The sequence below is a fragment of the Schistocerca cancellata genome, chromosome 11 (assembly GCF_023864275.1).
Source record: "Schistocerca cancellata isolate TAMUIC-IGC-003103 chromosome 11, iqSchCanc2.1, whole genome shotgun sequence".
Lineage (NCBI taxonomy): Eukaryota > Metazoa > Arthropoda > Insecta > Orthoptera > Acrididae > Schistocerca > Schistocerca cancellata.
This window is the reverse complement of record NC_064636.1, coordinates 89,204,284-89,218,895: the sequence shown is the minus strand read 5'-3', so window position 1 is coordinate 89,218,895 and position 14,612 is coordinate 89,204,284. Positions and strand designations below refer to the sequence as shown.

Below are 14,612 nucleotides of genomic sequence, written 5' to 3'. Positions count from 1 at the left end.
CGTCACTGTTTTGGATTGCTCTGAAGATGGCTTAACGATATACAACTAAAATACTAGAAGAAGAAGTGGAATTTATGTGACTGCACTCTTGAAATTTAAAGGAGCAGTCATTGCGCTACAATAATATGGAGATGCACAGTTCGACGCTTGTTCACAGTCCTGGCAAACACTGAAATCTCCACCCCACAGTAATGTCTGAATGGTGCAGACCACTGGTACAGTGCAATTCTGTGTGGTAATTCATTTTTGGCAGCATAGGAAATGTTGCAGCTGAGTCAGACCAATCCAAATGACCTATTCAGTCATGTGGAACTACTGTGAAATACTGCTACTTCTCAATGCAGTATTTTGTTTTGGTTCCTCTGTTGCGGAGATTTCAGTAAGTGCCAAAATTTCGGGCACATACCTAGGAGCAAACCAAAAAGTAACTGCTGTATCACAGGCTTACGCCTACTCAGCCAGCGACCAGTACTATGTCCAAGTTTTGCAGGCAGCCCACTTCCTTATACATTACGCTCACTACACACGGCCACCAGACGGTGACCGAAGTGTCGGCAGAGGTCGCTGGCCAGACGATCACTCTCCTTCACCGACTGCACGACAGGAGGTGAGACCGACCATATCCTGCACCGAGGGCTGTACTTAGGCTGGTGTATAATCCCTGGGCAGCCAGTTCACTCTGAGTGTCAGGAAGTCACTTTGGAGCTGCCACAATGACAACACAAGGCTTCGAGTTAATGTTCCTGTGAGTGATCTTGTACAAATTCTGGATCTGCTTTCATTTGCGATACACTGCACTTGATTATGTTTTTATCATACTGGAACCTTAATATTGGACTGTTCTTCAGGGATTTTAACTTGAGTTTAGTCAGAGTTCTCAACATTTTAACTTGAAAACTGGTAAATATTATTACAATAAACTTATGCAATTGGCTGGCTCTATAGTTTATATATTGAAAATTTATCTATTGTTGCTGCTGTCAGCCATGTTTCAAATTTTGAGGTTTCTAAATGCCCAAGTATCCAAGGCTGTTACTGCATAACAAGATGTCAGAAGAAAAATACTTAACACTGGTGACTTTCCTTCTGAAGAAGACACCCTTGGTGATGTTGAAACCTGGTCGAGACTAATACAATAAACTTCTGCAACCAGTTGGCTGTATACTTTATATATTAAAAAATTATTTACAGTTTTTACTGTCAGCCATGTTTCTAATTGTGGGATTTTAACAAGTGACTGTCCTGTCAGCACTTCAACATTTCCCTGCATAGTTCTTTGCGTAATTACTAGTTAGTAACAGTTTTCAACAGTTTTTGCTTCCATTCTAGAGGCCTTCTGCTTTCCACTTATATTTAAGTTAATTCTTTCTTGTTGCCAGCTCTGCCAAACTTAGTTGTAGACTGACATTTTCCTGGGCTCTAATTCTAGCACCTTGTATGTGATGACTTTAGTTCTGAAATTTTGTTTAGTTACTTCAGATATCACCGGCTTTTTGCCACAGTAACTGTTTAGGGTTAATTCCAGTTTAGAACTGTTTCTTTTTTCCATTAATAGGCACTCTGTCTCAAGTACAGTTTGTGTTCAAACCAGAAGAGTTTATTTTGTTCCTAACTGGTTTACAGCTTGTTTACAAGGAGGAACGGTGTGGTCTCTTAACTCAAATAAACTTAGAGTTCATTGCCTTCTATTTTCAACCATCTGTAACGGGTACTTTAGTAATGGCCCAACTTTACTTTTTTGAGGTTATAATAAAAACTTAACTACCCTTCACAGTATAGAATAATGTAGTAGACGTAAGAATGTTGTATTATTGAAAGTTGAATTGCAAATGCAAAAGTTTTTCACTGAAGCACAAGCTGAGTATTCTGTGAGCAATTTTTCCCCCTTTCTTTTCATTTACATTTCTTTTTGCTTGTAGTCACCAAATGATGACTTTTATGTTATGTACAGGATTAAGTTTATGTTTATGTACAAGATTAATATGCAACATACTTGTGTACAAATATGTAATATATATCATATTTATCTAGAAGATTCATACATAATATAATTTATATAAATATTAATATATATCACTCTTATCTACAAGGTTAATACATACTATAATTCCTATAAATATAAGTGTTTTGCTAAGTACAGACTGCATACTAAGGTAATAGTTTCTGTGCGTATTTGCAAATGTTTATATCTGCTTCTATCTTACAATTTCTATTTTCCTACATAGATTATTTCGTACTCTACAGCTATTTCTATTGCCTCTTCCACTACTTACAAAAATCTACACCTTATAACATCTTGCAGCTTTGGCTGTCAAGTACAATTTCGCCTCATAGTCTACATCATAATCCCAGTTTTCAAGAAAGTTGATGGGAAGAAATATTGTATTAATTAGGGTATCACTTTAACATGCCAACTGGGCAAACTTTATCAAGGAATAAGATCAGACTATTTATTGAAGAAAATCCCTTGGAAGAACAGCATGGGCTGAGGAAGTGGAGATGAAGAACTGATTCAATTAATGGAAAAATACTATGAATGCAACCAAGCTCTGTGGTTAGCCAGTCTGGATATAAGGACAGCATTTGATGCTGTGAATGGGGAAACAGTGTGGGAATCAATACCTGGAAAAAAAACTGGAATAATGATGACATGATACACAGGATCTAGAATTTCTACAACCCGTAGTAATGTCAAAACACATACAGTGATTAAATCTGGATGTAGGTAAGGTGAAGTTCTCTCTCCTCTTCTTTTCATTACTATGGTCAGTGATATCCAGAGAAAAGTACGCCAAGCCATAGGATGCAAAAAAATGAAATCCGTGTTGTTTGCACATAACACACGTCTGCGGGAGTGACTCTAAAGAAGACCATCAACATCAGTTAAACGCCTGGGCAGAAGCCCCAAAAGTATACAGTCTCATCTTCAGTCAGGAGATAAGGGAGGTGATGGTAGTGAAAAGATATGTGTAGCTGATGAGACATGTGAAATGAAGGGGCAACAAGCACAGATAAACTATCATTTCAAATGTCATGACAGTGATGTCTCTGCTACTTGTTTTATAAACAAAAAAACTGCTTACAGAATTCAAGCAGCTAGTGACTGCATAGTTAAAGATCTCAAATGGAACAGAGCAAACTTATTATAGTCCCATTCAGACATATTGTTATAAACATGCACCAAGAGAAGTAAATACATCAGCAGAATTCTGGCAGCTGAGGTGAGGTGAGGTGAGGTGAGGTATGTTCACACAACAGTCAGGAAGACGTGGAGAGCTGGACTCTGGAATGAGGAAGCCAGAAACAGGCACAAGTTTTAAGGCTGGAAGACAAAATAACGTCACAGAGCCTGAAATGGTACGGACGTATGAGACACACGGTCGCAACCGGGCCATCGAGACTAATGTACGATCTGGAACTCAGACGCAAAAGACCGGGAGTAAGACCAAGGTCAAGTTACAAGGACATATTGAAATCCGACATTCATCAGAGAGGGCATACTTGGGGCAGCATCAGAGAGGGAGAGAAATTTAAGAACTGTAATCGGTCGAGAAACCTCATTTGTCGATACATCGAATAGGATGGAAAAACTTGGGATATGATGACGATGAGTCTACATCAGGGACTTAAAGAGCCTAGAATTCTTTCAGTGAAAGTAGACATTTACTTACAAAGAAAGATTTAAAATTTGTTGTCAATAGGCCGCCAGTTTGTGGTCGTACAGATTCTGGAAGTAGTTGTACACACTGCTTCACTGATCCGTCCACTGTTATCTACTAATTCTAATTTTGTTGTCTATCTACAAATACTTAGCTTCCTTCTTGTGTTCTTGTTACATGTTTCATACCATTTGGGTGATGGAGGTGATAAACTGAAGCATGTGTAGCACCTAGAAAATGCTGAAATTATCTTTAAATGTGGGGCTGTAGGTTGGAAACACAGTTGGTTAAAACAGATTTAAATTTTGTTGCAAATGGATCGCTAGTTTGTGGTCATACGGATTCTGGAATTAGCTGTGCTCACTGCTTCACTGATATGTCCACTGTTATCTACTAATTCTAATTTTGTTGTCTATCTATAAATACTTAGCTTCCTTCTTGTGTTCTTGTTACATGTTTCATAATGTTTGGGTGATGGAGGTGATAAACTGAAGCATGTGTAGCACCTAGAAAATGCTGGCATTGTCCTTAAATGTAGAACTGTAGCTTGGAAACACAGTTGGTTAAAACAGGAAAACAAAAATATTGTAACAAAATACAGCATACCACTAACAAAATTATTGCTTACCTGTAAGGTACAGTTGTGGAAAGCCCTTCACAATACATCTGTTAATATTAATATTTTCTTTTAGGATGTAAATACTTTAGGATCTAAAGAGGCCACTCGCTGAAAAGCAGAAGCACTGAGTAGTCAACAGGCACACATAGATGAAGGAAAGATTGCTAACTTTCAGAGTTATCATTTGACAGACTAGAGTACACAATCACACACTGTGTGTGTGATTGTGTACTCTAGCTCATCAAAGGATAACTCCAAATGCCAGCAAGTTGTCCTTCTTTTGTGTGTGCCTATTGACAACTCAATGCTTCTGCTTTTTGGTGAGTGGTCTCCATTAATCCTAAAGTATTTGAACTTTCGTAAAACATCAATATTTTTTAATTTGAATAAAAATCACAATGTAATCATTCAGTGACCTTTTACAACATATTTCAGAGGTTATTCCCTATCATCAGGTGGCAGATCAGAAGTTCAGCCGAGGTGTACTTCCTGGAAAGAACCGACAGAGTTGAAATATCTGCAACAAAGAAAAGACACAAAGCAGTCAGACGCAATCCCATTCGTTTTTATTATGTTTCCAAATCTACATTTTGGCTATAAATAGCCACCTTCAGTGCATTTTCATTACAATTCGACAGACTCGCAGCAGTTCATGTCAATATAAGTTCTTACAGATGTACAAGTCCTTCTGCCTACACACCTGTAAGAACATATGGTGACATGCACTGCTGTGTTGAATTGTACCGAAAATTCACTGAAGATGGCTATTTGTAACTGAGATATAGATTTACAATTGTAATAAAAGCTAATGGGACTGTGACTGACTGTTGTGTGCCTCTCCTTCCTTACAATCTACAGTCACTGTGCACAATGGTTTCTGACGGAATCAAAGTCGGTCGAAATATCTGCAGTCCCGTGAATCACATTTGTCGTATACTTCATCGAAAACACCGCTCACAGTGAAAGAATGCGTCGTAGATGTACGGAAGTGCATATATTTTGATGCTGGTGGATTCCCTCAGACAATACGCTTACTACACGCACAGTATAACCTGCCACTTGTCCGGGAGTGTAGGAAACGACGGACTGTTTCTGTCTGTTGCCGATTTCAACTCGGAGACGATACGGCGCACCTCGGCAATACGGCACTGCCGTACACACAGCGAATGCAGTGTCGAGTCTAGTACACTGCTCGCCCTGTGAGGAGGAGGTGGGGCTCGTTCTGTCCCACACCTCTGTTCAACTACCGGAGCAAGCCGTGTGTCAGGTGGTGATCGTTTGCTCGTACTCCCAGCATCCTCTGCAGAACTGCCGAGATACACTGTGCGTACAGTAAACGAAATACCTGATCTGCCACCCTGCGACAGAGGCAAGCTTTTGAACTCTGTCATAAATTTAAAAAAAACTTAAAGGGGGACAGTGCTCCTTATTATTTATACCGTAAACAGAGAACCACAGAAGTCCCAGTGAAATGTTAGCTACCTTTCAAGCATTCGCATAGAGAGAGTCGGCTTTGTGTAAGATGAAGCAAGAGAGAGGAAACACAGCTGCGAGCAGCACCCTCAGCTCTACAGACATACAACAGAGTTACGACACAACAAGACGGCGAGTAGAAGCGGGACCTTCCCGCACCGCTACGCCACCTCACGGGACGGAGGGGTCGCGGCGGCGGCAGCAGCGGGAGGGCGGCGAGGTCCAGTCGTAGTTGTAGGAGAGGCGGTGGCGTGTCTCCTGCCCGTCCGGGCATGGCTGGTTGGAGCCCCAGCGCAGCCGCTGCCACATGGCCACCATTTCGTCGGCACTCTTCTGGTGTGTCACGAGGTAACTGTTGTGGCAGCCGCGCGACACCAACTCCGTGTCGAAGCGCGGGTCGTGCACGCGCCGCACGTTCTTCAGGGGGGCCAGCCACGTACCCACAGCCACGTCGTCTTTGTAGTACAACCTGTCGACATTTGTCTGTGCGTGCTATACTGTCGGTGTAGAATGTCGGTGAGCACACTAGGTTAACAGTCAATTCCAAGATATACTGTTTGTCGGTTGACCAATTTTGATAATTATTTCATTCTCAATAGGCTGTATTACTACTCTACTAGGAGATCTGAGGAGATTAACTATCCTACTACATACTTACATTGGCTAAGGAGTGATGTGCGAGGCTGCGTAACTAATACATTCGAACAGACTCGAGATTTCCCCGTATGCCGCAGCACTCGATACTGTATTGCTGCTCGCAGTCACGTGACATTGGATTCAAAAAATGGTTCAAATGGCTCTGAGCACTATGGGACTTAGCTTCTGAGGTCATCAGTCCCCTAGAACTTAGAACTACTTAAACCTAACTAACCTAAGGACATCACACACATCCGTGCCTGAGGCAGGATTCGAACCTGCGACCGTAGAGGTCCTGCGGTTCCAGACTGTAGCACCTAGAACCGCACGGCCACCCCGGCCGGCGACATTTGATTTGTTTGGCATGAGTGTGTGTGTGATATGTGAAACATTAGGAGCTATCCAAAATAACGAGCTACAACTGTGCTTAACTGTCGAGTGGGCACACTGTTTTTTATAACACGAGCAGGCACACTTGTATTCTGTGCGCATGTCAATAGTAGCTGTCTTCATGCTACCGGGGTAAAAACATATGAGCAAGAGGTATATGATGTCATTCTTCAGTATCTCATGGCATTTTTGTTGATCAAACCAGCAGAGTGTGGGTGGTGATTTGGGACCTGAAACAGTGCCCTGAGATTGTTGTCTTACCTGCAGACAAAGACAATGCTACTGTTGAACTTACCCACAAGGACTACATTGAGAAGATGCACAGTCTGATAGATGATGACTCCTACAGGAAGATCAATAGTGACCCCACAAAGAAGGTGAAAACAAGGCTATGGCTCTTCTCGAGGACACAGATTTACAAGAGGGTGTTGCGAAACAACTTTTATCTCAAGGATCTGTACCGCCAAGACATTGTGGACTCCCTAAAGTTCACAAAGATGTGGTGCCATTACACCTGATTGTCAGCAACACTAGGGCACCTACATATTTGCTGACAAAATACCTGAAGGAAATACTAAGCCCTTATGTCAGTAAGTGTACTCATCCTATCTGCAATTCTGTGGATTTTACAGAATGCCTTGACAACTTCAGGGTGAAAAACACATACACCCTGGTGAGTTCTGACATCATTTCGTTATTCACCCGAGAGTCAGTAGAGCTTATTGGTCAGAGATTTGATAAGAAGACCACCGACCTTTTCAGGTGTGACCTGACCTCCACATATTTTCTGTTTAATGGAGAAAACTACAAACAAATGGAAGGAGTGGCAATGGGCAGTCCACTCTTACCTGTGGTCACAAACTTGTATACCGAGTACTTCAAGGACAAAACCCTGGCATCATCCAAATGGCAACCCATGTGTTTTTTTTCCATTATGCAGATGACATGTTCATCATTTGACCCCATGGAATGGACAAACTCCTTGACTTCTATACACATCTGAACTCTATACGCGCCAACATCAAATTCCCGATGGAGACTGAAGCAGAAGGAACTGTACCATTCCTGGACGTCACGGTCATGAGAACATCTGATGGGCCACGGTGAGGATTGGAAGAAAATGCACACTGACCTTTATTTGCATGCAGAGAGCTACCACCACCAATTGCAGAGAAATGGGGTACTAAAAACACTAGTACAGAGGGCGCACCGTTTCAGGTGCAGAGTGTCTGTCCCAGGAGCTGGAATATCTCAAAACTGTATTCCGAAAAAAAGGGTACCCAGAATGGCAGTTTACGCATGCTCCCCATCCCACAAAACAGTACAATCTGTGCAGATGCAAGAAGCCACTAAGGAAGATGTAGCCACTGCCTTGATGCCATACACTGGCACACTATCAGGAACAATTGGATGCATATTGAAGAAGTACAGAGTAACAACCATCTTTTGCCTGCCCAACAAAAAATAAGTATTATTGGGAAGTGTCAAAGATGATTTCAGTTTGTGGAAGGCTGGTGTACACAAGATTCCATGTCAATGTGGGAAGACATATATCACACAGACCATGCACACCGTCAAGGATTATTGCCAAGAACACCAGAGGCACACTCGACTGATGTTGTTGTTGTTGTTGTGGTCTTCAGTCCTGAGACTGGTTTGATGCAGCTCTCCATGCTACTCGATCCTGTGCGAGCTGCTTCATCTCCCAGTACCTACTGCAGCCTACATCCTTCTGAATCTGCTTAGTGTATTCATCTCTTGGTCTCCCTCTACGATTTTTACCCTCCACGCTGCCCTCCAATACTAAATTGGTGATCCCTTGATGCCCCAGAACACATCCTACCAACCGATCCCTTCTTCTAGTTAAGTTGTGCCACAAACTTCTCTTCTCCCCAATTCTATTCATACCTCCTCATTAGTTGTGTGATCTACCCATCTAATCTTCAGCATTCTTCTGTAGCACCACATTTTGAAAGCTTCTATTCTCTTCTTGTCCAAACTAGTTATCGTCCACGTTTCATTTCCATACATGGCTACGCTCCATACAAATACTTTCAGAAACGACTTCCTGACACTTAAATCAATACTTGATGTTAACAAATTTCTCTTCTTCAGAAACGCTTTCCTTGCCATTGCCAGTCTACATTTTATATCCTTTCTACTTCGACTATCATCAGTTATTTTGCTCCCCAAATAGCAAAACTCCTTTACTACTTTAAGGTCTCATTTCCTAATCTAATTCCCTCAGCAACACCCAACTTAATTCGACTACATTCCATTATCCTCATTTTGATTTTGTTGATGTTCATCTTATACCCTCCTTTCATGACACTGTCCATTCCGTTCAACTGCTCTTCCAAGTCCTTTGCTGTCTCTGACAGAATTACAATGTCATCGGCGAACCTCAAAGTTTTTATTTATTCTCCATGGATTTTAATACCTACTCCGAATTTTTCTTTTGTTTCCTTCACTGCTTGCTCAATATACAGATTGAATAACATCGGGGATAGGCTACAACCCTGTCTCACTCCCTTCCCAACCACTGCTTCCCTTTCATGTCCCTCGACTCTTATAACTGCCATCTGGTTTCTGTACAAATCGTAAATAGCCATTCGTTCCCTGTATTTTACCCCTGCCACCTTCAGAATTTGAAAGAGAGTATTCCAGTCAACATTGTCAAAAGCTTTCTCTAAGTCTACAAATGCTAGAAACGTAGGTTTGCCTTTCCTTAATCTAACTTCTAAGATAAGTCGTAGGGTCAGTATTGCCTCACGTGTTCCAATATTTCTATGGAATCCAAACTGATCTTCCCTGAGGTCAGCTTCCACCAGTTTTTCCATTCGTCTGTAGAAAATACACATTAGTATTTTGCATCCGTGACTTATTAAACTGATTGTTCGGTAATTTTCACATCTGTCAGCACCTGCTTGACTGATATATCCCACCAAACCAGCCATCTCAGAGAACTGTTTGTCTGAGAATCATGCAATGGAGTACGAACATACCAGGATCTGGGCACAGACTTCCAAATACTGGGGCAGTATTGCTAGAGAGGGCATAGAAATTCATACCAGGAATGATCTCGTCAACTGAGTTGTGGCTACAATCTTAGGAAAATTTGGGACTCAGTACTGAGTTTAATTATGAAGACTCTCAGCATTAAAATGATCTGGAGACCAGGGTGGACAGAGGAATCACATCAACGCCATCACATTGAGACTGCTGACGCGCAACATGGACAGTGGATGGAGTGGGTTGCAGGGGCAGGGGCTATCAGTCTGCCGCATGCCCTCAAAAGCTCAGTTTGCCAGCACACCTGATGATGGCAACATGTTTGATCACTAAAATATTGTGTCCGTTGGACACTATGAACCAGCAGTTCACTTGTGGACTGTTCAATCATGTACGGGCAATATCACAGATTAATCTTCGTTTAGTTTAACAATGATGAAATAAAAGTACATTATACATCCTGTATCACTGTTTACTCAAACAATTATAAAATAAACCTTCATTACAACATTTTCCTGCCACACACAAATGTTATCCCTCAGTAATGACCCACTTTCAGTGTACTGAATAAGCAATTGAATAAGCAGTTAGCTGGGATCTGATGCAGCTGCACTCATTTCCATCAGGTCCTAGCTAACTCCTTATTCCTTATTCGATTGCTAATTATCTCATAGATTGCTGCCTAATTGTGGGATTGTGCTTCTTGCTCGAAATCTTGGACATTTTCTTGCACAGCGGGCTGTGTCATTTTCTCACCTTGCTCACTGTTTACCTCATATTACTGCTACTGTCTTGGACATATGAGAATGCAACTCATCACAGTATTACCTGAATCACTAATGAAGGAATAGATAAGGTCTCACAATTGTAAAACAACACTGGAACAGTACAAGACAATGTTGTTTGTGGCTGGCAGACTTTTTGCCCAGGTGCATCCGCTTGATGGTTAAAATTAGAAAATTTTGTGAAACACATCAGGAAATACCATTAAATCCTACCACTGTACAAAATCTTGTTATATTTCAACAAAGAGTTTTCTTACAGAACTACTTACAAGGATACATAGACATTTATGTTGAATTTTTAGTAATACTAACACTCTAAGGCCAAAGTTCTGTCTTTCAAAAAATATTGCTTGACTATGAAGCCAGTTCATTCTTTTATTTTGCTATTAGAGAACAGTAATGGTTTACGAAGTGGATTTCAAATGAGCATTTCGATCTTGATTCAGATATTAAAATAATGGGTAAAAACGGTATCGGCTTTTGTTCAGCTCAAAAAGAAGATGGTAAGATCCAAATGAAATAAAGATTAAAATTAAGAATGGCCAATAGGTAAAACAAATCACATCAAACTAACTGTAACTGCTATCATGAGAACGAATTACAGTGACAAGACCTGACAGGAAGATAGCATCAAGTTGCTAGATCACAAGGTGATTGACAGACTGAACAGAACCAAGAATTTTTAATGTGTAGTATAAACTGCTCAAGCAGTTCAACTTGTACTCAAGCACAGCACTAATCTGGGTTATTGACAACTAGTTGTAGTCCCGACATTGCCCGGGATGTTTAACTTATTGATACTCACAGTGAATGCAAGCTGCATAGGAAAATGCAATCCCTTTAAATTGAATGGCATATTTGAATGACTGGGTGTCAATGAACTATATCAAATGAATAAGTCTTCACCTGTGGCACTCATAAAAACCAGGTTCTAAGATCCCCGTTCTGACTTTTGCAAATATACACCAATTTTAAATGAAAAGTTTAGTAATAATAATTGCATCATAGATCATGCTTTGGTTCCTTTTTAAATTACAAATTAAAGAAATATATTTGTGACACATAGTGTACCAAAAATCTAACTGTAAAATACATACTTTTATTTTTTCAGTGTACTTAATTTTCTGCAAAAAATATTTTTACTCTAAAAATATGTGCATATGCTTAATGAATAAATATTTCACATATTTATTAATGTTTTTGACAATGTAAATACAGATTTACAGTCATGAGGGATGAAAGAAACCCTAAATACTTAAAAGGATATACTGAGTTAACCGTTTCTACATTGCAAGCTGTGAAACTTCCCTTTTATGAAAACATAATGAAAGTGTTTTTACAGTTAGCAAAGGTATAATTTTATCAAGCTCGAATGAAGCACAGACTAAAATATCCTCTAGGGTGTATGGCATATGCAACAATCGCAACTAATCAATAAACACGTTGCTGATAAATTCTCAAGTTTTCGCTCATTCTGCAATCTAGTGACATCTGATTGTACTATTTCCAAGACAGGTATTGCTTCTGTAATCTATTCTCATGATCGGAATTACAGTCAGTTTACCATGATATATTTTGTTTGTTAGGCATTTAATTTTTCATTAATTTTCTTCATTGTTTCATCTGAATGTAGAAATTATGAGTAAACTGTCCAAGAACATTAAGGTAAATTTGCCAAGGCCTTTTCAAGATGTTATATATTTTATATATATAAATTATGTGTATCAAATTACAGCCTGTCTGCCCAAATGTTGATCAGGGAACCATGTAGAAATCTGAAATAAATTGGCCATGAGCTTTTAGAGATTTTTTGTAACCTTTCCCCTTTATACAGGGTGTTACAAAAACTTACGGCCAAACTTTCAGGAAACATTCCTCACACACAAATAAAGAAAAGATGTTATGTGGACATGTGTCCGAAAATGCTTAATTTCCATGTTAGAGCTCATTTTAGTTTCATCAGTATGTACTGTACTTCCTCGATTCACCGCCAGTTGGCCCAACTGAAGGAAGGTAATGTTGACTTCGGTGCTTGTGTTAACATGCGACTCATAGCTCTACAGTACTAGCATCAAGCACATCAGTACGTAGCATCAACAGGTTAGTGTTCATCACGAACGTGGTTTTGCAGTCAGTGCAATGTTTACAAATGCGGAGTTGGCAGATGCCCATTTGATGTACGGATTAGCACGGGGCAATAGCCGTGGCGCGGTACGTTTGTATCGAGACAGATTTCCAGAATGAAGGTGTCCCGACAGGAAGACATTCGAAGCAATTGATCGGCATCTTAGGGAGCACGGAACATTCCAGCCTATGACTCGCGACTGGGGAAGACCTAGAACGACGAGGACACCTGCAATGGTCGAGGCAATTCTTCGTACAGTTGACGATAACCCAAATGTCGGCGTCAGAGAAGTTGCTGCTGTACAAGGTAAGGTTGACCACGTCTCTGTATGGAGAGTGCTACGGGAGAACCAGTTGTTTCCGTACCATGTACAGCGTGTGCAGGCACTATCAGCAGCTGATTGGCCTCCACGGGTACACTTCTGCGAATGGTTCATCCGACAATGTGTCATTCCTCATTTCAGTGCAAATGTTCTCTTTATGGATGATGCTCCATTCCAACGTGATCAAATTGTAAATTTTCACAATCAACATGTGTGGGCTGATGAGAATCTGCACGCAATTGTGCAATCACGTCATCAACACAGATTTTCTGTGAATGTTTGGGCAGGCATTGTTGGTGATGTCTCGATTGGGCCCCATGTTCTTCCACCTATGCTCAATGGAGCACGTTATCCTGATTTCATACGGGATACTCTACCTGTGCTGCTAGAACATGTGCCTTTACAAGTATGACACAACATGTTGTTCATGCGCGATGGAGCTCCTGCACATTTCAGTCGAAGTGTTCGTACACTTCTGAACAACAGATTCGGTGACCGATGGATTGGTAGAGGCGGACCAATTCCATAGCCTCCACGTTCTCCTGACCTCAACCCTCTTGACTTTCATTTATGGGGGCATTTGAAAGCTCTTGTCGACGCAACCCCGGTACCAAATGTAGAGACTCTTCCTGCTGGTATTCTGGACAACTGTGATACAATACACCATTCTCCAAGGCTGCATCAGCGTATCAGGGATTCCGTGCGACGGAGGGTGGATGCACGTATCCTCGCTAACGGAGGACATTTTGAACATTTCCTGTAACAAAGTGTTTGAAGTCACACTGGTACGTTCTGTTGCTGTGTGTTTCCATTCCATGATTAATGTGATTTGAAGAGAAGTAATAAAATGAGCTCTAACAAGGAAAGTAAGCATTTCTGGACACGTGTTCACATAACATATTTTCTTTCTTTGTGTGTGAGGAATGTTTCCTGAAAGTTTGGCCGTACCTTTTTGTAACACCCTGTATATTACATACACATATGTTTCAAGTCAGATTACAAAACCTACATAGACATTGATCTTCCTCTCATCCTGTAGGTAAAGGTGAAGTGAGCAAAATTTCATCAACATTGGAATAACACTGTAGATCTGTATGAATTACAAACAAAGAAACAGACACTCTTCTTTATATATATAGATGATGATGTGAGTTACTGAGAATGATGTAAATTGTTGAAATTGGTGTAGCCAACAAACAATATATGTGAGCATTGACTGTTAATCTCTGAAGTCAAATGTACAAATAAATTGTAAAGGTACAAACCATTTGCATTAATTTTACAAATGAGGCAGACCAGCTGTAAATCATTAACTTTAAAAGTCTACATCCACAATTTGCAAACCTATGTGAAATGCATGCCAGAGTGTACTTATCATTGTGCCAGTTGTTAGGGTTTCTTCCCATTCCGTTCATGTATGAAGCACGGAAAGAATGACAGCTTAAACACCTCATACCTCATTTCATCTTCACGATCCCTACAGTAGTGATTAATAGGGTGTTGCTGTATATTGCTAGATTCATCACATAAAACTGGTCTTTAAACTTTGTAGGCAGACTTTTATGGCATAATTCGTGCCAGCCTTCGATTG

At 40.6% G+C, this 14,612-nt stretch overlaps 1 protein-coding gene across 1 annotated transcript in view; it reads right to left on the bottom strand.

Moving 5' to 3' along the window:
- Positions 1–5,922: 5,922 nt before the first annotated feature.
- The window catches only part of LOC126108250 (beta-1,3-galactosyltransferase 6-like), a 50,873-nt gene continuing 42,183 nt past the window's right edge, over positions 5,923–14,612 (bottom strand). The window contains exon 4 of the mRNA XM_049913479.1: positions 5,923–6,220. Within this exon, the coding sequence (XP_049769436.1) occupies positions 5,923–6,220 (298 nt within the window). The remainder of the gene's footprint in view (positions 6,221–14,612) is intronic.